Below are 22,278 nucleotides of genomic sequence, written 5' to 3'. Positions count from 1 at the left end.
AATATTGCTGATCATTCTCAGAGTATTACCACCTTGTCTGCAGCACATTATTGTCCAGAATATCAAGATATTTTTCCATGTTCATAGTTATTGCTGCTAGAATCAATGGTCTGAAACCATGCCACATAAAATATCCATAGACCATAATGGAACCTCCGTTGTACTTTACTGTTGGCACAACACACTCAAGCAAAAGTCGTTCCCCAGGCATCCTACATACCCAGGTACTTCCATCTGATTTGAAGATTGAGTAGTGTGATCTATCAGTCCATAGCACGTTCTTCCATTGCTCGATTGCCCAATGATGATGCTCCTTGCGCCCTTGTAGCCTAGCCAATACATTACGTTTTGTGATGGATGGCTTGTATTCAGCTGCATAACTCGTATATCCAACAGTGTGCAGTTCCTATCACAAACTATGGCTGACAACTCCAAGCATCAGCATCTTGTGTCGCATGGTTTAGGAAACCTAACATGCCAATAAGACAGGATATATTCTAAAAGGGGTGTCCAATAGGAATGTATATCTAAGTTACATGCAATCCTAAACTTAACTTATGTAATAAAAAGGCAGGGGCATTGCTAAGCCTCGACAACTAAATAGTGTCTGGGGACAAGTTGTCATACAATATACCTGAATTAGCAGTGTCAAAGTATAAAACAAGCAAATATGGAAAGAGAAAAATAAATAAATATGGAGTGAAAGAGACCTGGTTGGGAATGAGAAGAGTGAAGAAACAATCTGAGGAATGTTACCACCAGCAAGTGTTATATGCATTAAAATGAAAGGAGTCACTTTAGACCAAAGGACAGGAAGGGCATTCCTTGCCAAGGAAGGCACCAAAACATAAAAGTATTGATCCAGGGTTTGCCAGCACAAGATGATTAAGATGGATGTAGCTTGTAAGGAAATACTAGGATAAAAAAAGAAGTATATCAACTTTTGAAACAGGTTTTACAAACTTTGGCAGCAATATTTTCAACTTCCCAGAGGTGGATTGGCCATAGGCTCTACAGGAATAAATCCGAGAAGGCTGGTCTGGTCAGGCAGGGCTGATGTCAGCATCTGAAGAGATGCCCAGACCCACTGCATTCCACTGAATTAGGCTTGATGAAAGATGGAGCACTTGCTTTAGACCTTGCTCTCTTGCTGAGTCAGGGGGCCCAGGGAGCAGTTGCAGGCTGGCTGTGGTGGGGGGCCCTTAATTACAGAAGGCAATGTAGCTGCATAGCATGGAGGTGGTGCTAGCACCTCTGCCATCATCAGGTGGCTATGATGTCTCTTCTAACTTAAACATCCCTCACGGTTTCATTTTTGTCAACATAAAGAGCTAAGCTGGTGCAATTGCGCACTGCACTCAGTTCATCCAGGTCTAGAGAAACAAGCAACAAATGGATAACATTTCCAAGCACTGATCTAGTATCATGTAATGCTTATATAGCCCCTCTGCTAGTAAAATAGACCCTAAAACATGAAGCTATGTTTAGATTTTTTTCCAGGGCCATTTTAAATTCCTAATCCACCCCTGACTCTATAGTCTTTCACATTCATGTTGAACCTTAACTTTTCTATGAGAATGATGAAGTCATCACCAAATATCTATACAAGAAATAACACACATCAGAGGGAATTTCCTAAGAGATAATAGATAAATTTGTTACGATCGTGTGGGCAGACAAAGCACGGGGCCCACACGATCGTGACCAAGGAGACACCCACGGGTTTCATGCAACTGGCCCTGGCTATAGGGAGGTAGACCTGGCCCTACCTAAGCGAGGACATCGCCCCAATAAGGGCAGCCCAGCGGTCTTCGGATATGGCCCCTAGCTGATCCTAGGAGCCACACACCAGAAACGGATGCATTCACATGCCACATGACAGGGCCTGAACAATAGGACACATAGAGCCAGAATACACAGCATACAGCATGCAACCACTAGTAACAGATAGGAAGCTGAATATAAATACCAGGTATTAGTTGACATGTTGTACAATATGTGGAAGCTAGCAGGCCACTTCACCGCTCCTCGTTATACTGCTAGTCCCTACACTAACCAGGAGTCCAGCAGAACTGGACAGAGTTCACACAGCACGCTGACACAAAACTGACAGAATTTAAACGTACAAACGGACATAAACCAGATCACACTGCAAACCTCACCAGACAAGCATTCATGACTGCTCACCTTAGGGGCCATACAGAGACTGACCAGGAGCTGGGTTTATTTGTGAGCACAGATCCAGGGGATTGGCTAGCAGGAAGTACCACACCCAGCCAGCTCAATCATTAACCCTGAGAGTGCTGTGCTGCTGGAATCACAATAGTACCAACATGTCTCAGCAGCACACGTAACAAAATTGCAGAGATATATTGATCTAAAAGGAGGTACAATGCATTTTGGAGATTCTGGGATACAAATGAACAAAATTGAGAGCCAATATCTCCAAATGTACTTGAAGCAGTGATGTCCAGTATTGGGCTACCTACCTATTTTGCTCCAATTGTGCAGAGATAACTCAGGAAGTCACAAAACTTTTCAGCATATTTGATAAATAAGTATAAGCCTCAGCTAAGACAATATTCATGAGTCATGACAAAAGAAAGATGCTTGATAAAACATGAGAGGAAAAAGTGTTGAGCTGACGTTTGCAAAAAACAGCAACTGATACTTGGCAAGCCTTCAATGATAAAATTATCTGAGTAGGTGAGTCAAAAGACTTCACTTTATAGTATGTCCTCAATAAGAATATCAGAAAAACAGTCAAACATATTGATGGCAATGTAATGGTGTGGAATTCTGTACTGTCTTCAGACTAGTCAACTTGCCATTATTGAAGGAGCCATGAATTCGGTACAGTTCCAGAAAATTCTCAAGTTGAAGGTTAATTGGGTTATTTAGCAAGACAGTGGTCCAGATCATTAAAATTAATCTGTATCTGAATGGCTATGGGAACACAAATTAAAGTTTTGGACTGAACGAGATAAAGTCCTGGCTTGAACTCACTAGAGTTGCTTTGGCAAGACCTAAAACTAAGCAGTTCATGTACAAAGACCTTCCAGTCTGTCTATATTAAAGCAGTTCCACAAAGATAAGTAGATACATTTTCTGAACAGCAATGTCAAAGCCTGATATTCAATTATGGGAAAAGTTCCATTTTGCTATTTAAGACATCCAACCAGTTATTAAGGAGAACAATTAGCTCTTTATCCAGGTGGTATTGGTGGTAGTAATAATTCGCAAATGATACATTAAGGGCTTAGTCAGACGGGCGTTTTTTGCCGCGATTTGCGCATGCACATGCGTCCGGCGATTTTTTAAAACCATTGCTTCGCAATGGTATCGGACACATGAGCGCTTTTTATGCGCTTGTCCGAAAAATTATAGAACAAAAAATCGCAGATCGCACCTATCTGCGATCTGCGATTCCTGTTTGCTTCTGTATATGCGCTCAATGGGGCCGGCGGCAGCAGCGCCGACCCCATTGAGAACATATAGAAGACAAATCATTCTTCTCTGCCACAGCTGTAACAGCTGTGGCAGAGAAGAACGATGTTTGCCCATTGAATTCAATGGAGCGGCAATACAGCCGCTCCATTGAAAGCAATGGGCTGCCGGCGTGCGCGGGGTTAATTGTCGGGAAGGGGTTAAATATATAAACCCTTCCCTGCAATTCATGCTAAAATGTGTTAAAATAAAAAAAAATTGTATACTCACCTTTCCGCTGCAGCCGGAGTCCAGCCGCGGCCGCTGTCAGTTCTCCTGAACTGCTTCTCGGCACTATTCAGCCGGCGGGGCTTTAAAATCCCCGCCTGCTGAATGATCTGCTCTGATTGGTCACAGCCTGACCAATCAGAGGCCGGTTTCACTCACACACCCATTCATGAATTCATGAATGGGTGAGTGACTGCTGCCTCTCAGCGCTGAGCCAATCAGGGGCAGGTCTGACTCACATCCATTCATGAATTCATGAATGGGTGTGAGTGAGGCATGCCTCTGATTGGCTCAGCGCTGAGCCAATCAGGGGGCAGGTCTGACTCACACCCCCTTCACACCCACTGCAGGACGGCTGCCCGGAGCTGCAGGCAGAAGGTGAGAATGCAATTTTTTTTTATTTTAACACATTTTAGGATGGATTGCAGGTAAGGGCTTATATATTTAAGCCCTTACCGACAATTCATCCCGGGCTCGCCCGCAGCGCATTGCTTTCAATGGAGACGGCTGTATTGCCGTCTCCATTGAATGCAATGCGCTGGACAGCTCCGGCCCGTTTCTAATGAAACGCGGCTAGGAGCAGATTTTTGGGCGATTTGCGGGCGACTTGCGCGCACCGGTCACGCGATTTGCGGATGCGCATCCGTCATGCGATCCGCAAATCGCGGCAAAAAACGCCCGTCTGACTAAGGCCTCACAGAGCAGAATTATATACCAAAACCATTCAGTGTGATGAATATGCAATACCACCTGAAAGAGCTGCTCCCATATAGGAAGTGAGAAAGAGATGATGCACCACACGGAGAGTAGCACAACAGGACAATGAGCAGCGACTGTTGAAGTGGTGGAGGCCGTTGTGTAGGAGAACGGCGGTAGTGACTATGTCCTCATGCTGAGGAGCGCCCAGGCAGCTGTTTGGAAGACGGAGAGTAGCATAAGTTGTGGTCAAGGGGCCAGAGGTTAGAGAGTGTGGACCCAGGGGTCGAAGATAATGATTACATGCCATGTGGAAGGAGAGGAAGATTCCCTTCCCACATGGGACTCAGTCCCAGAAGGAGATGACATGACTGCGGACCTGGAAAAGAAAAAAGTTGCCAGACACATGAGACCAGTCTCCAATGTTTGAGTGTGCACAAGTTAAGGAGTCAATGATGGATCTGCAGAGACAGATGGATACTGGGGAAGTAGTTCCCTAAAGGGACTGTAGTAGAATAGGAATGAAGATGAACATGGTCATAGTGAATCAGGTAGCAGAGGATTGAGTATTAGTAAATAATATTAAGTGTAGATGTTTTACCAGGGTGACAAGGCACTCTATAGTTGTGACATTATGTGCCAATCTGAAGTTTCGTGAGAGTCAGCAATCTACATTCTATGTAGTCTTTCAGTTGTCCTTTTGCACCTATAGTACAGATAGCCGGCTCAAAGTTGACTCAGCCTTCCATCGTTCCAGGGTTGGTAAAATGAGGACCCAGCTTGGTGGGGGGTAATAAATAAATTACCTGAAAGCGCTGCAGAATAAGTTGGCGCTATACAAATAACAATAAGATTTATGATGGCTTGATGGTCCATGATGTCAGTATTATGCCGCAGAACTCTGAAATTACAGTAAGCTAATGTGTGGAGAATGAAGAGGATTAGTTGTAAGTGGCGTTTCAAGTACCTTGCCGTTCCAGTGTAGATATACAGCATATTGTGTGTAAATTCTTGTTTGATCTGAAATGTTTAAGTAATTTGTGCTCTCCTATAGAGTGAAATAATACCATGTGTTAATAAAGTTTATTTAGTTTTAAAAAAATTGCCTCTCTCAATCGGTCAGCTGCTGCGCCACTACATAACCTGCCACCTGGGTACCTAACCCATGACCCATTTCAATAGTAGTATTATGAGGGAGGCGAAAAGAATTATAGACTTTGGTCACTACTGGTCACTATCTAAAGGTGTGACTAGTTTAGTGGCTTGCAATGTTGTTGACGGACTTCCTTTATTCATATACTTGTTCATAGAGTGTATGCATGTATACATATTTGCAGAGCTTGCTAGTCATGTTAGAAAGTTTTTAATACACCAGTTCATGGCACATATATTTTCTACTGGTAGATACTTTTCAAAATATTGAGGTATGCATCAAAATAGTCTAAAATGCATAAACTTGGCACACATGGTGCCATTATTATTGCCATGAGGATTAATGTATAATGTATATATTTCCCAGGCACTCATCCTTATCTATTTTCTACAGATATAATTATGTACTCATTAGTTTTCTTCATATCAATTTAGTTTGCTACATTTTTATATGTCTCTTTTGTAGACAAAACACTGAATCCAATCTCATAACCACACTTATAGAGTTCCAAGAAAATGTAAGTGAACCTGTATGTTAATGACTTCAAGAGCTAATTGGCAAAGGGTGTTTCACTTGAAGAAAATAACTTAGAAGTGTTGGTTTCACAGGTGCTTTGTCCCTTAAATAAAGGCACACAAAGCCTGGTTACTGACAAATCTGTTCTTCTCAAGAAACATTGATTAGCTTGAACCATGCCACAATGCAAACAACTTTTAGAAGTCCTCAAAAGACACAATATAGAGACTCATAGGGCTGGAAAAGCTACAAAAGCATTGCTAAAAAGCCTGAATATACATCAGACCATGGTTATTAAAACTATATACACATTAGGAAAATTATGTTGCTACTATCCCTAGGAGTCTAAAAGTGGTATTTCTATTAAGATCACTTCAAGAGCAATCCTACAAACTACCAAAAGCTCTGTTCCTGTGTCCAGTATTAGAGCATTATGGTTCAGGGCTGTTTTGCTACCTTAGGGCCTCTACACCTTGCAATCATCGAAGGAACAATGATCAAGGTTGCATCAAAACATTTTACATTTTAACCCTTTCCAATCCAATTTTGGATTCGGGGTTTCCTAAAAGACTTTCTGGTATACAACGGTGCCATCTGCTTGCTAAAGCCAGTGTGTGTGCACCAGAGGAGCTCCGACAGCGGAGTGGCTGGCAATAGATGGTAAGAATACCCTGTCGGACGTCTTCTGACATTGGATCTGTACAAGCTATAATCAGAATCTAGGAAGACGTCAGACAGTGGATTGGAAAGGGTTAATCCTATTGCGATGCTGTGGCATGACCTCAGGACGGTTGTGCACACAAGGCATCCCAGAAATATGGATGAACTGAAACACATTTGCAGGGAGGAACAGTCCAAAGCTGGTCCTCTACGTAGTGCAAATCTTATTTGCAGCTACAGGAAACGTTGATGGAGGTTATTGCTGCTAAATTGGGATCTACAATTAGGTCGTTATTAAACCAATTTTACAGGTTATTAAATTCAAAGGTTCACTTACTTTTTCTTTCTACAGTATAGGTTTTTATTTAATGTGCTCTACAAAACACATGAACATTGCGACTGTTTGTGTGTTATTCGGTTAGGTACATAGTGTTTCGCTATAGCTGTGACTCGGATAACAATCAGACCACATTCTATTATTAATCAATGCACAAATCCAGGTTATTCCATAGGGGTCAATTGCTTTTTCCTGCAACACTAGCCATAGGAAATACTAAGCCAGACAGGTTTCTTACATGTTATGTTGTTTTTATCCAGGTCGCATCAATGTAAAGAGTGAAGAACTAGATGACATGGTGAAGGAGGCGCCAGGACCTATCAATTTTACTGTCTTCCTTACAATGTTTGGTGAAAAACTTAAAGGTACGATCATAAGCGTATAAAGGGCACTTGCAAGTAGTTCAAATTTAGGAAAATGCATGGATGTTTACCTGGGATTTCTTCCATAAGTACTAGAGATGAGCGAGCATACTCGGTTTGGGTGTTTTTGCACTCGAGCACTGCTTTTTCCGAGTAACTGACTACTCGGACGAAAAGATTCGGGGGCGGGCGGCGGCGTGGTGGAGCACTCCCCTCTGCAACCCCCCGCTCACCCCCGGCGCCCCCGAATCTTTTCGTCCGAGTAGTCAGTTACTCAGAAAAAGCGGTGCTCGAGTGCAAAAACACCCGAACCAAGTACGCTCACTCATCTCTAATAAGTACCTTTGTGGTAAAATAATAGTCATTCTAAGGGTTCATTAACATGGGCGTATTCAGTTTCAGTGCACTGCATATTGCGTTTTTCACACGCACAATAAAAACGCAAGAAGGCCTCATAGATTTAGGACTCCATATCGGCGTATTAGCGCACGTATTTGCCCATGTACTTTGTGCGCCCAATCTCCAGAGAATAGAACCCATTGTTTTCAGTGGGTTCATTCACATTTCCTTTTTTCATGCACGTATTTCTCGCACGCAAAAAAAATAAAATATGCTCTATTTTGTGCATATTTGCCCACCAAAGGTCCCCGTAGAAGTCTACGGGAAGTGCACACAATACGCAAGGGGTTGCACGAAATACAGCGCAAAACCACAGGGAAAAGAACAGATGTAGACCTCATTAGGCTAAATAGCCTTTTAACCCTTTCCAATCGACTGTCTAACGTCTTCAGACATTCTGGTTGAAGGCTGTACAGCTCCGATGTCGGATGACGTCCGGCAGGGTATTCCTACTGTATATTACTGGCCGCTCTGTTGTCGGGGGCCTCTCCAGCATGTCCCATACCACAGTACTGGCTCTAGCCAGCAGATGGCGCCATTGTATAATGACAGAAAGAGAAAGCCCTCTAGGAAACCCTGAATCCAAAATTGGATTGCAAACGGTTAAATCAGGGCGGAGGTGTCTTGTGCGTGCATATAAACAGACCCTGCATGCGCGATTAGTACAGTACAATGCGCAAATCAATCTGGTTCATAGTGCAATCAGTGAGGAAGCAATTACATGATGCTCCATATGGAATGAATACATGTAGGATGCTTGTAGGTGACAGGGACAAGCGGTACACTGAAATAAGCAGTACATTCACCTGCGTTTTGCCCTTGGATATCATTGTTCCCTAATTGCAGCAATCTTGTATGACAGTACAGCGCACAATGAGTCTTGGATTTGTTTCTTGAAAGTTTATTGTCAGATCACGTACTGAGGACTTCTGGGTATTCACCATCAAGCATACAGCTAAACTGGATTCTTTTAGGAATGCACTTTTGATTCACAATCTCTCCTAATGGAGTGTAGACAGGTCAGATGGTCTCACTGAGAGAGGAGTAGTAGTCGCTGAGATTATCATCAATGCCTGAAAGAAGAAGTTCTCATATGGCATCATTATAAGCTACAGACATGAAAACGGGGATCATTTGTTCAGGTCATTGCTTGGGGTGGTAGCTTGCAGATTACACCTGTGCTATCTTCCGATATGTCTAAATGACTGCAGAAGACTATAGAAGAATCAGTTAACCCCTTAAGGACTTGCCCCTTTTTTTTCTTCCATTTTCAGTGTTTGCTCCCTACTTTTAAAAAAATCGTAACTTTGATTTATTAACGAAGCTGTCTGAGCGCTTGTTTTTTGTGGGACGAGTTGTATGTTTCAATGATATTATGTAAAATACCATAAATGTATTGAAAAACTTTTAAAAATGCTATCAAATTTTTTTTTTGGAGATGGGGGTGACCCAAAAAAATGCGCAATTTTGATGCATTTCTTTTTTTGTGATGATGTTCACCATGCGTGATAAATAATGCATTACTTTGATAGATCTGAATTTTATGGACACAGCGACACTAAATATGTTTGGTGTTTTTTTTTTTTTACTTTTGTCTTTTTTATTAGAAATATGGGTAGGGCCCTCTGTCGACGGCCGTGAGAAAATATCGCAAGTGATATTCCGCTGCAGGGGAGCAGGAGGGAGAGCTGTCAGGTCTCCGCGCTGAGCCTATCTGACAGATAGGCTCACCGTGGAGAATTGCTGCATGTTGCGATTTGAATCCCGCAAGCGGAGAATCGCTATGATTTTCCGCTCGTGGACGCTGGGGCTGCGCTTTCCATAGTAAGTCTATGAAAAGTGTTCAGTGCATTACCCGCGGACGGAATATCGCCGTGGATAACGCAATGAACTATCGCCCATGTTTTGGTTTTTTTAAACTTTTATTATCTTTATTTATTTTTTTAAATCATTATTAAAACTTTTTAAAACGGACTTTTACGTGTTTTTTTTTATCCCTTATAGGGGACATGAACTGGCAATGGTTTGTGCGATGCTTTAATCGCTCCTACAGTATGATGCAATACCATAGAACTGGCACTTGAAAATAATAATTTTGATATAAATGTGTTTATTAATATGAGCGTTTTTTTCTCTTGCAGCGATGCATATTCTATTTTTGGGTGATTCCTTGCAAGAAATCGGCCATTGTTTCCTATGGGGATCTTTAACAAAATTGCATCGCACTTATATGCCATGCGATTTGCATGCGAGTGTCATGCAATTTTTACCATTGAAACTTTGCTTCGTTCATGCAAGCAGAATTGCAAGTTTAAGTGCAAAAACTCATGGGCGTATGCCCTAATACGCTCAACCCTATGGAGTGTATTAGCACATGAACCAGGTTTTTTTTGTTCTTTTTTGGACTATTCAAATACCGCGCTATTGTGAGTTGGAAGAAAATAGCGGGAAGACAGGTCCTGCCCTCTCTTTCTTGCATGTAGGAAAACTATCTGCAAGAAAGCGAGGGTGACTCCTATTTTTTCTCACGCATAGTATTAATGTGCGAGAATCCCGATAGTGAGAAAGAAACTATTAAAATCAATGGCTTCATTTAGTACCGTTATGCGGCTGTGATTTCCACGGCCGCGTAACGAGACAAAAACACATCCATCTATTTAAACCCTAAGGCCTCATGTCCACTGAACAATTAGAATTACAAAATCCACGCGGGTGTCCTGCACGGGTGATCCGCACCCATAGGGATGCATTGGACACCCGCAGGTAAGTAAGTACCTGCGGATGTCATTTTCCCTTGAGGCGCGGATTGCGTGTGCAGGAAATCACCCGCAGCATGCTCCATTTTCTGCGGGTCTCCCGCAGGCTTACACTGAAGTCTATGGAAGCCAGCTGGATGCACGGTACACCCGCAGCTGAATTTCTGCTCTGCTTCGGGAAAACAGGAGTTAAAAAAAAAACAGTGCACGGCGCATGCACGCGGCACGCTGCCGGCGTGCCAAGCACATCCGCCGGGCAGAAGAAAGAAGACCCGACCGCAACGAACGGGAACCCGCAGCCTCTGGACAGGTGAGTAAAATTAATTTTCAGGCCTCATGTCTGCAGGAAAGTAAGGATACGCTGCAGGATTCTGCATGGAGAATCCGCGCGGGCCCGAATTTCCTAGTGGACATGAGGCCTAAAAGTAAAATATTGGTCCAAGTTTCTCGTTCCGTTATCGTACTTGTGAATGCACCCTTAACCCTTTCCAATCCACTGTCTGACGTCTGAAGACATCCTGATTAAAGGTTGTACAGCTCCAATGTCGGAGGACGTCCGGCAGGGTATTCTTACTGTATATTGCTGGCCTCTCTATTGTCGGGGGCCTCTCCAGCATGTCCCATACCGCAGTAGATGGTGCAGATGGTGCCATTGTATAATGGCAGAAAGAGAAAGCCCCCTAGGAAACCCTGAATCCAAAATTGGATTGCAAAGGGTTAAATTGTACTTGTGAACCCTTAAATACACACCACCGGCACATTATAGTTTATGATACCACAATATGATGCTTACTATATGCATAGTATATGTTTAGAATTTCAGACTGATATCTACATTTATAACTTGCCTTACTTGACTGTATGGCTGTCTCCATCGTGTGTAGATGTTGGGATTCCTTGGAAGAAGGCCTTCCTTGGGTTATGCACACAATGCTGGCCAGTATGGCACTCTAGCACAGACAGGTGTTTTTGGTTCAATCCAGCTTTGTTTGTCAATTCTGCATTAAATGTAAGAAGCTTTTTGTGTAATCTTCTTACACGATTTAACACAGATCATTAGCTTGCCTGAGAATTGGCAGCGATTTCTTTAAAGCAGAAGGAAGAGATGTCATTTAGAAAGGATAATACATCTAATTATAATATGCATATTGTTTAATGCTTCTTGAAGTCTACATGCTAATAAAACTGTTCTTAGTAAACACTGCAAAAATAATAACGACAGCCGTAATAGCATATGCAGAGTCCTTGTACTATAAAGAACTATAAAACTCTGTCATCCATGGCTGCCGAATTACCGCACGGTTATTGTTGGAAATTTATGTCAGTGAGAAGAATATAATGAACAGCGCTCAGGACATTTTACTGATAGAAAGGGACACAAACCAGAACATTAACAATGGGGGAGATTAAGCAATAGTGGCACACCGTACCAACACTTCACTGCTCTCTTCCCCTAGTGCAGCATGGAGGAGAATTAGCAACAGGTTGGACCTGCCATTGTTTTCTGACACCTTTCCATTTAGAAGATGATGGAAATCGTGACACAAGGGTTTCATGCCAGAAAATTGGGGTAAATACATTCATAAATCTGCCCCCAAACATCTTCTTACTTTTAATATGAGTCACCACACTTCCACAAATGTTGACTTATGACCAGCCCAACATTTTTTTTCTCACCCAGCAACTAACTTTTTAGTTATTTTACTGTTTATTTCATCTGTCCTGAAAGTAGTTGCAAAAAACAATGCCTGATTAGTTGCCATTGGCAAAACTGCTTTTCCCCTTTGCTAGGTGTCAAACAAGACCATATTATTTCTTACCAAGGTCATATTTGTGCCATAGAGGTTACATTGACCAGGTTTAGGCCTCTGGGGTAACAGGTAGAGATGAGCAAGCGTACTCGCTAAGGCAAACTACTCGAGCGAGTAGTGCCTTATGCGAGTACCTGCCCGCTCGTCCCCAAAGATTCGGGGGCCGGCGGGGAAGAGCGGTGAGTTGCAAGAGTGAGCATGGGGTAGTGGGTGGAGGGGGGGGGGGGGGGGGAAAGAGAGATCTCCCCCCCCCCGTTCCTCCCTGCTCTCCCTCCCCGCCCCCGCCGGCACCCGAATCTTTAGAGACGAGCGGGCAGGTACTCGCGTAGGGCACTACTCGCTCGAGTAGTTTGCCTTAGCGAGTACGCTCGCTCATCTCTAGTAACAGGATAATGACCTCTATTATAACCACCCATTACCCATCACCCATCTTGGATTGGCTTGTCATTTTCGTTTTGTTGTTCGCTACAGTGTGAGTAGAAGACAAAGCAAATGTCTTAATAGGTTAGAAAAACAAAAGCAAAGAACTAAACTGGTCAGCTTTCCTGTACAGGAATCTGCCTAGAAAAATATAGTGAATAGTTTGTAGGCCCTGGGAAGACTCAGAGCATGTGGAAAAACCATTGTAGCTTTGTACATGGAACTGTTTATTCCATCTGGTTGGACTCCAGTAAATTATAATATGTTGGGTCTTTCTGAATTGCAAAAACAGAGGGAACAAAATGAAGTAGCCTAAGGGTCCTCTTAGATGGGACGATTGCTGGGCGCTAGTCGCCCCAGTGATTATTGCTACAGGAGTGATAATCATTCATTGAATGGAGACGGAGATGCCGAAGATTGTTCCATTCACAGTAAATAGGCAATTGTTAATAGAGGAACGACTGCCTGTTTACACAGGCAGATTGGTGTTTGATTTTTCTGCCTGCCTAAACTGAACAACAAATGATAACCGAATGAACTATCATTAGTCGCTCAGTTGCTGGCAGTGTTTACACTGAATGATTATCGTGATGTGTCGAGAAACAATAATTGCTGTGCGTAAAATGCCCCTTAAAGGGGTGTCTCATGAAAAATATTTTGTAGTTAAATCCATTATGTATTTTCACTAAATAAAAAAAGGTATGTTCCCCAGATGCTTGAGGGAAGTCAAAGACGGACAACTAAATTAATAAATGGAATGGGAGGACTGTTAGATCCACTGTTCAGACTAACTTCCCTTTCCCTGGTTCTGGCTGATGTAGAAGTGGTTCTGCTCTCCCTGTAACCCGAGCTTAGTCTTAGCTGCTTCCAGTACTTCTATGGTTAATTGCTCAGGGCTTCTCCACTCAGCTGTAGGACCTTTGTCAATCTTCCTATATAGCTGAGCTAGGTCTTCCTTTCAGTACTGCAGTGTTGTTGTGAGTTCTGCTCTCTGACTCCCTGCTTAGTTCCTGTTTCTGCAATTATCCTGTTTGCATTCAGTGTCCTGCGCTTTGACGTTCTGTCTCTTCTTGCATTCCTCTGTCTACAGTCTTCACCTGTTCCTCTGTGTTATTCTTGCAAGCCTGTCTCTCTCCCTGTCCCTTTATTCCTCCCAGTTCTGTGCTGTCTTTTGTAGTATAGGTGTTCTGTCCTGTTAGGGTCAACTATCGCCTAGAGAAAAACTGCAGAGTTGCCCTTTTTGGGATATCAGCCCTGCTTATAAGCAGGGACGTCTTTCCCCTTAATACCAGCTCAAGGCAAGGTACCTTCCCTAGTTCTCTACGTCCACATTCCTAACAAATACCCAGATAGGCTATCAAAATTAGGATTATTCACCCTAGAAAACAGATGGTTAAAGGGCAACCAAATAACTATGTATAAATCCATTAGGGGACAATACAAGGATCTCTCCCATGATCTGTTTATACCCAGGACTGTTACAACAACAAGGGGCATCCTCTATGTTTAGAGGAAAGAAGGTTTCATCCCCAACACAGAAGGGGTTCTTTACTATAAGAGCAGTGAGACTGTGGAACTCTCTGCCTGAGGACGTGGTGATGGCAAAATCCATAGAGGGGTTTAAGAGGGGACTAGTTGTCTCTCTAGAGCGCTACAATATTACAGGATATAGACATTAGGTGACCAGTGGGGTTGATTATCTCAAATGTTGTTCCAGGGATTACTCTGGCTGCCTTTTTGGAGTCAGGAAGGAAATTTTTCCTCTATAGGAACTAATTGGCTGGCTGGGCTTTTTTGCCTTCCTCTGGACCAACAAGGTGGAGGTTAAAACAGGCTGAACTAGATGGACATTGTCTTCATTCAGCCTAACATACTATGTTACTAAGTTACTATGTCGTCGATTTTCTTTTTGAAGTTAGCAGCCAGCTCTGCAGCACTGAGATCCGTCACTGGGGGCTGCACTTTTGGGCTGAAAAGGGAGTGAAAAGTGGCAAAGAGTCGTTTAGGGTTGTGAGATAGTGGGGAGACGAGATAGGTGAAGCACACTTGTTTTGCATGGTGAGAAAGTAAAAAAGTAAAGCGGAAATGAAACACCATTATAAACAATAAAACAGTATATAGCATGATAATCTACTACAACCACTGGTGGCCAGAATTCCTGGCTACATTACAGATACCAAGGCCTTGTTACAGGTTTTAGATAAATAAGAATGGTCCGCTCACTATTCTTGGATTACCATAGATGTTTCCTCTTTATAAAGTTATTCCACACAGTGGAGCCATTAATCCCCTCAGACATCAGGATGCTTATAGCAACTACTCAGGTGATCTAAATGAGTTTGTTACATCTTTTTTACTTTCTCACATTTTATTTAGACTTCAGGTTTGGGGTTGCCTCATGGGCTTACCATTCTCCCCTTCCCTCACTAATCTATATAGGTCTTCATGGGAGGAGTCTTGTCTATATGCCTCCCATAATCCGTTTGGTACGGGAAATATTTAGACACCCTCCTCTATATTTTGCAGGATTCCCTCCAGTTTTTGTTTCCTATTTCAATAATAATAATAGTTTTGGTCTCTCTTTTGCTTTTCAGCAACATTCCGTCTGTCTCTCTTTCCTTGATATCTTCCTTATTGGAGACCCTTCATCAAAAAAAAATAATGTTAGATTGTATAGGAAGTTCTCCTTTGGTAACTCCTTATTACATGCTCAGAGGTGTTACCCTCCTCATGTAGTTAGCTCCCAGTAGTAATGGTTCCCATCGGTGACTTGACTTAGTGGTTCCCATCGGTGACTTGACTTGCTAGTGGTTCCCATCGGTGACTTGACTTGCTAGTGGTTCCCATCGGTGACTTGACTTGCTGACCCATTGGGAACTCTTCTGCCTCGGTGACAAGCTCCCAGTAGGAGAGTTTATTGGAGCCAAATGGGCAGGTTCATTGGAAAAAAGATAATTAAAACAAACCAAAACATTTTCTTCCTCTACAACATCCCACACTTTTTATAATAATTTATAAATTGTAATATCCCTCATGTCATTTATGTTATTGAATCTACTCTCTGTTGTGAGCAATACGTAGGATGTACATCATGTAAATTTGAACTACATATTGCTGAGCATACATCTTGCTCTTATCCCTCCTCAGGTATATTGAGACGCTCCCTGTCTGCAGCATCCAGACATTTACAGTCACTGGCATTGAAAGGGTGTTCCGCCCAGCAAGAGGTGGAGATTAGTTTAAAAAATTGCTTTCGAGAGAGGCTTATTGGATTATGCGGTTAAAAACCAGATTTCCACATGGTCTTCACCTCAGATCTGATCTTATGTCTATGAACGAATGCTTTTTTATTGTTTTTACATGTTTCCTTTCTTCATTATTTATTCATTGGTAGGAGTGGTTTAGTATGTTTATGGTTTAGTTTTTTAAACCTTAAACGCGTAGGTGTCCTGTTTGCACATCTGAGGGTTTTTACCCTTCTTATGTTTACAAACAGATTTTTAAAATTGTCCTTATGTTTCATTTCTTCATTATTTATTCATTAGTAGGAATGCTTTAGTATGATTAAGGTTTAGTTTTTTTGCTAAAACGCGTAGGTATCCTGAGTGTTTTTACCTTTCTATGTATATAAAGTATACCTAAAAGTACGTTCTGCACTGTATATTAAGTGCTAGAAATAGGCATTTACGGCTTGTGGAGAAAATAACTTGGATACACATGAAAAGGACCACTTTATTTACCAACTAATCAATAAAGGATGAGTTATATGTGACATTGTTTCAGACAAAGCCTAGAGAAATAGTGAGAGACAAATGTAGAACACTGCATGAAATGGTGGGAACCCAAGCTTTGTGAAATGCCTCATGTTTGCCACCGGCAGTATGATTGACAATAGGGAACTAAGCGTAAAGAGATATTGATTGAAAAGGAAAGACGCTCAGTGATCCCTTGAAGGCACATAGCGCACAATCTTCAAACTACTATAATGCATCTTTCTGCCCTTAAGTATATTTCAGGAGATTTTTATTTCCTTTATTGACAGTCTGCTCAAGTGAAACTTAAGTGATGCACTTGGATATTGAACAAGTAAATCCCAGGGAAAATGCATTTGCTTTATTGACTCGGCATCAGACAAAATGAAGAGCTGGATAGCCAGTATATGTAACAAATAATACGCACAGAAAGTGATCTATAGAAGAATATTAATTGTTAACGCGGAAGCAGAGCATGTAGGGCACACGGGGCTCCCAGAGAGTTTGGACAATAAATCCAATGCTGTAATATTCATTTTATTATTAATTTTTCATGCTGCTCTTTCTGCCTGGATAAAGTTCTTCTCTATATCTAATCCTGCTAAAATTATTACTGTAAAAATCTCATAATCTGGAACTATTCTGAACATCTTGAACGGAATTATCAGATTTACGTGATGGCGAATTTTTAAATGAATATTTCACGATAACTCTGTATACTATAATATGCCCAGTGCAGTCAATTATGTGACATTTCTGGCATAGATCCCATTTAGTTACAACGATTATCGCTCAAAAGCCGCCTTTTGAGCCATAATCATTGTGTCTAAATGCGCGGCCATCGTGCACTGTTCATGCACATTTCGCTCATCGTTGTCTTTCAGCTAGCTGAAAGACAATGATGAGCCTTATCAGGACCTCGCGCTGAGTTCGCAGCTGGATACCGCTGATACTATTATTTCAGCTGGTATCCCGCTCGGAGAACACAGCAGGAGTATGCAGAAGACAAGCTGTCCAGCTGTATTCTGTATATCCCGCTCGCAGCGCTCAGCTGTATTCCAGCTGAGCGTTCCGAGAACACAGCAGCAGTATGCAGAAGACAGTGCTCCAACTGTTCTGTATACCCTGCTCGGAGCACTCAGTGGGATACCAGCTGAACGCTCCGAGAACACAGCAGTTCTTGGAGTGCATAAATGCACACAACGATTATCACTCAAAAGATTGCCTTTGAGCGAATTTTGAGCGATAATCGTTGAGTCTAAATGGGCCTTTAGGCCACGTGACAAATGTTGTTGCACCATTCATAGGCAGACAGTTGTGACATTAGGGCAGCTTTGATTCAATTTGGTTGCACATCTTTTTACCATCAATTTTAAACCAATTTTTGTAATGGTGAAGTATTGCTAGGTGATGCATGTCACCCATTTCTGCCGTGTTCCAAAAATGTGAACAAGTCTCTATTTGGAATGAATTCAGTTGCAACTTTTGTGCATTCAGAAGTTGCAAAAGCGTAATTGCAAAATTGAATGGCAGACGTTGCAACATTGTGCAACAGTGCTTTTCTCTGGAAGCTTCTGTCATGCAACAGTCATGCGAAAACACACAAGTTGACAAGTAAATCTGGCTTCAGAATTCAAAGAACACCAGTAAGAAAAGTCAGACAATGCCCCCCCAGGCCATGCACTAGGCATAACACAGTGATTCAGTATTGCCAGGAGTGTTCTTTGCAAAGTCTGACAACAGAAATAACTTACTGTCTTTACGTGGATTTAGCATGAGGTCAGTGTCAATGGGTGCTGTGTGAATTTATGGACTATTAAGAAATAGAAAAAAGGATATTTATTGTAGTTATCATTTAAAAATAACTATAAATTTTTAAAGTCAGATGTCTGTGTCTTAACCCCTTAACACCACAGGGGTCATGTCATGGCAGTGGGGTACTTAAGATGACAGGACATAACCTTATGTCATGTGGATAGCACGGGATCAGAATTGAGCCCCCGCCATCCGACAGCAAGAGTCAGCTGTTACTGATATCTGTCCTCCGGCTACAACAGCGGGGGTACATGAGGACAGCGACCCCTGCTGTTAACGCCCTATATGCAACAATCTATGTAGATCATGGCATGTAAAGGGTTCACAGAAGGAGGGCGCTGGCTCTGTGACGTCATCAGACCCCCACGATGTAATCGTGAAGGGCCAACGGGTTGCCATGGCAATAGAACGCCAGATACTGGCGTCCTGGTTTGCCATTGCCTATGATTGCTATTACAAGCGATAAGGCATTGCAGGACATAGGTCCTGCAATGCTTTATCATAGTGATCAAAGATGCTATCGCTCAGGTCTCCTTCAGGTAAATAAACTATGTAAAAAAAAAAAAAAGTAGTGTTAACAAATAACAAGAAAAACCTTTTTTGCTCATTTCCCCCTATCTGTATAAAATAAAAAAAATCAAGAAAAAGACAACATATTTAGTATCATCATGACCGTAATGACCTTATGTCCGTGTTTTTATGGCTGATTACTATTATTATTTCGTATTGGCATAGTACTAATGCTGTTCATTGAACTTGTACATTATATTTTCAGTCATTGCTTTCTGACCACTACCATACTAATCTCCATAGTATGGTAATGGTCAGAAAGCAATGGCTGAATATATAGGGTTAACAAAATTAAAGGGGTTGTCTCACGGCAAACCTCAAAATTTTACCTTACCCCATTCCCCTGTCACCCCCCTGGCATAAAATAGCAAATTAAAGCGGTTTTTAAACCGTTTGCTACTCACCGATCCGATGAAACAAGGACTTTAAAAAATCTTCTCCCAAAGATGGCCGCCGGTCCTTTCCCAGGCATGCACTGCGGTTTTCTCCCATGGTGCACCGCGGGTCTTCCCCCATGGTGCACCATGGGCTCTGTGCGTTCCATTGCCGATTCCAGCCTCCTGATGACGACGCAGTGACCAGCTCTCCGGCACGAGCGGTCCCATTCACCAGGCAGAAGACTGAACAGCGCAAGCGCGTCTAAAAAAGCAAGAAGACATCAGAATTAGACGGATCCATGACGACGGGGACGCTAGCAACGGAGCAGGTAAGTGAATAACTTCTGTATGGCTCATATTTAATGCACGATGTATATTACAAAGTGCATTAATATGGCCATACAGAAGTGTATAACCCCACTTGCTTTCGCGAGACAACCCCTTTAAACTTCCCCAACTCAGAGCCTCTGGAGAGCGTTGCTGCTTTTTTGTAAAAAAGTTGCAAAAACGTTATGCAAATCATGTTACAAATGCTCAATAAATCCCCCTTGGTTTTCATCAATGCTTTCCATTTGCAAAACCACGTTCTTTATCACTGAACACAAAGCTTTAATCGATACAACATGCCAACGAATCCTGTCCTGCGGATCTGATACTGATGCAGGTCTCTCATGGTAGACCTGGTCCTCTGCAGCGCCACCTATCAGCAACTTTTTTGCCAATTTTTTTTTTTTCATACACTTGTCCAATAAATGTTAAAAAAAAGAAGAAAACAACCTCTATATAACCTTTATCGATCCAGGGTCCACGTTCAACTCGGCCGAATTAAAATAATATGAAACATACCTGTAAATCCACAATCTGGCAATGGGTTGAGCATCGTTCCCTCCTATTCAAGCGGAATTGGAAGTGCATAGAGGTTATACAAATTTTTTAGCATGGTCCACAAGACCAAAGTAGTAGTTGGTTGCTAAAAACAGTACCTTTTCTAGTAGCTAAAAATCTATGAAAACTAGGACCGCCTGTGGAGATTAAGGACAGTTCTTTACTGTTGCAAAATTACATATCATGTAAACCTATCAGACTGGGATTCCCTGGGCCCATCCTCCATTTATATGGAACCTGTACACAAAAATAAACCCTAGTGGTAAGTGACTTCAAAATCAGTTCCAAATGGGGTTGTGCCAGAGCTTAGGCCCACTGGTAGATGCTCTGGTCTCCTTGTAGGGCAGTCCAAATCTGTATGTAAAGCATTTGGTGACCTTTATTATGGCACATTGTGCTGCATCTGTAGATAATGAACATAAGAAAACACATAAAACATACAAATATTTTGTCTATAATGCAGGTTTTCATTATTTTACTATTTACAATTTTCAATATGTTTATACGATGATCTTCAAGAAGTCAGGAATGTCTGATGATTTTGGAATGCTGCAGATGAAAGTTATATCTGAGAGCTTTACCTGGAGCCTTGGGCCAAACTGAGAAGTTGATGATAAATCATTTAACATCCTTATGTCAATATGCCGCAGCCAAAAGAAATAACCTCGGGCTTAATTTTGCAACATAAAAGTCTTTTTAGTTAACATTGCCTGCACACCCCCAAAAACAGCATCGGAGTTTGAACTACAACCAACAGATTTTATTGTTCACAACTATATATGGCCTTTTTAGTGAAACCAGGAATTAATTGCATCCAAATACGGGAAATTCCATTGCTTATTTTGATAATAAAAGTGAATGGGAGTAAAGATCTCCCGCACACTCTGTGAAATAAGCCTAATGCCATCTTCATACAGTGTAATTTGCCATGGAATCTGCATGGACTCTACATCAAATCCACAGCAAATATATATCAAAATAGCTGCCCCACTTATTTGAATCGAATAGCATAAAAATACAAGGCAGCAATCCTGGGGAAAAAGAATGATTGCCACATTCAATCTCTCTCACCCCCCCACCCCCCCGCATGGTGCTCTGTCAAATAATCAGTTACTCGAAAAAGAGTGATGCTCGATCAGCCTTAAATGAGGCCTCATCTCTAGTGGCAACACATCAGGAATTCACTTCTACACCATAATTTTAGTAGCAAAACTGGGTTCACCAGCCTTTTTATTGCAGCAGTATTCACACTATTGTAACAGGCATCACAGTGCACATGCCAAGACAATACCTGGCTGTCTTGCTGCTAATAGAGATGAGCGAACGTGTTCGGCTCCGCCCCTTTTCGCCCGAACACCGAACTTTGCGAGCAATTCCGTGCTCGGGCGAAAAAAGTTCGGGGGTCGCCGTGGCAGCGCGGGGGGGGTGCGGCGGGGAGTGGGGGGGAGAGAGAGAGGGCTCCCCCCTGTTCCCCGCTGCTGCCGCCCGCGCCGCCGCGCCTCTCCCCGCCCCCCGGCGCCCCCCGAAGCTTTACGCGCGGACACTGAAGTCCTCGGCAAAGCCGGTGTCCGGGAGCGTAAGTGTTCGTTAAGAACACGTTCGCTCATCTCTAGCTGCTAACTATCAGGCCTAATACAACAACGTATCACAGCAACACATTAAAGTCCATACCATTCCATTCTGGGAGTGATCTCAGGGGCATCTTTCCCTGTTGAGATCTAACCTTCCCTCATCCCAGAGAGGGCAGTTACCTCCAGGCTTGAGGGGAGTCTGGAGCTGTGAGTGTGGCAGGAATCAACATTTTTCTTTCCTTCCTGCCAACCCACATAGGTGTTCTCTCTCAATTGTTTAGTTTCAACGGTTTTTATTGAAGATTTCCACAACTTAATACTGGTGTACAAAATTCTTAATTCCAACGCAGAGGGCCGATTATTCCTGAAGTGAAGTACTATGAATCTTACAATAGCATCATATTCGTAAAAATGTACAGTACAGTACTGGGAAGGGGTAACAAAAGGAGTAAAACAAGGGGGCGTCAAGGATCCATATCAATTC

At 42.4% G+C, this 22,278-nt stretch overlaps 1 protein-coding gene across 1 annotated transcript in view; it reads left to right on the top strand.

The window, feature by feature from the left end:
• Positions 1-22,278, top strand: part of MYL10 (myosin light chain 10) — a 50,014-nt gene that overhangs the window by 19,618 nt on the left and 8,118 nt on the right. Inside the window, exon 4 of the mRNA XM_066598609.1 lies at positions 7,337-7,441. Within this exon, the coding sequence (XP_066454706.1) occupies positions 7,337-7,441 (105 nt within the window). The remainder of the gene's footprint in view (positions 1-7,336; positions 7,442-22,278) is intronic.

Source organism: Eleutherodactylus coqui, chromosome 4 (genome assembly GCF_035609145.1).
Source record: "Eleutherodactylus coqui strain aEleCoq1 chromosome 4, aEleCoq1.hap1, whole genome shotgun sequence".
In the NCBI taxonomy this organism is placed as follows: domain Eukaryota; kingdom Metazoa; phylum Chordata; class Amphibia; order Anura; family Eleutherodactylidae; genus Eleutherodactylus; species Eleutherodactylus coqui.
The sequence above is the reverse complement of the archived record's forward strand: the minus strand, read 5'-3'. Positions and strand labels throughout refer to the sequence as shown.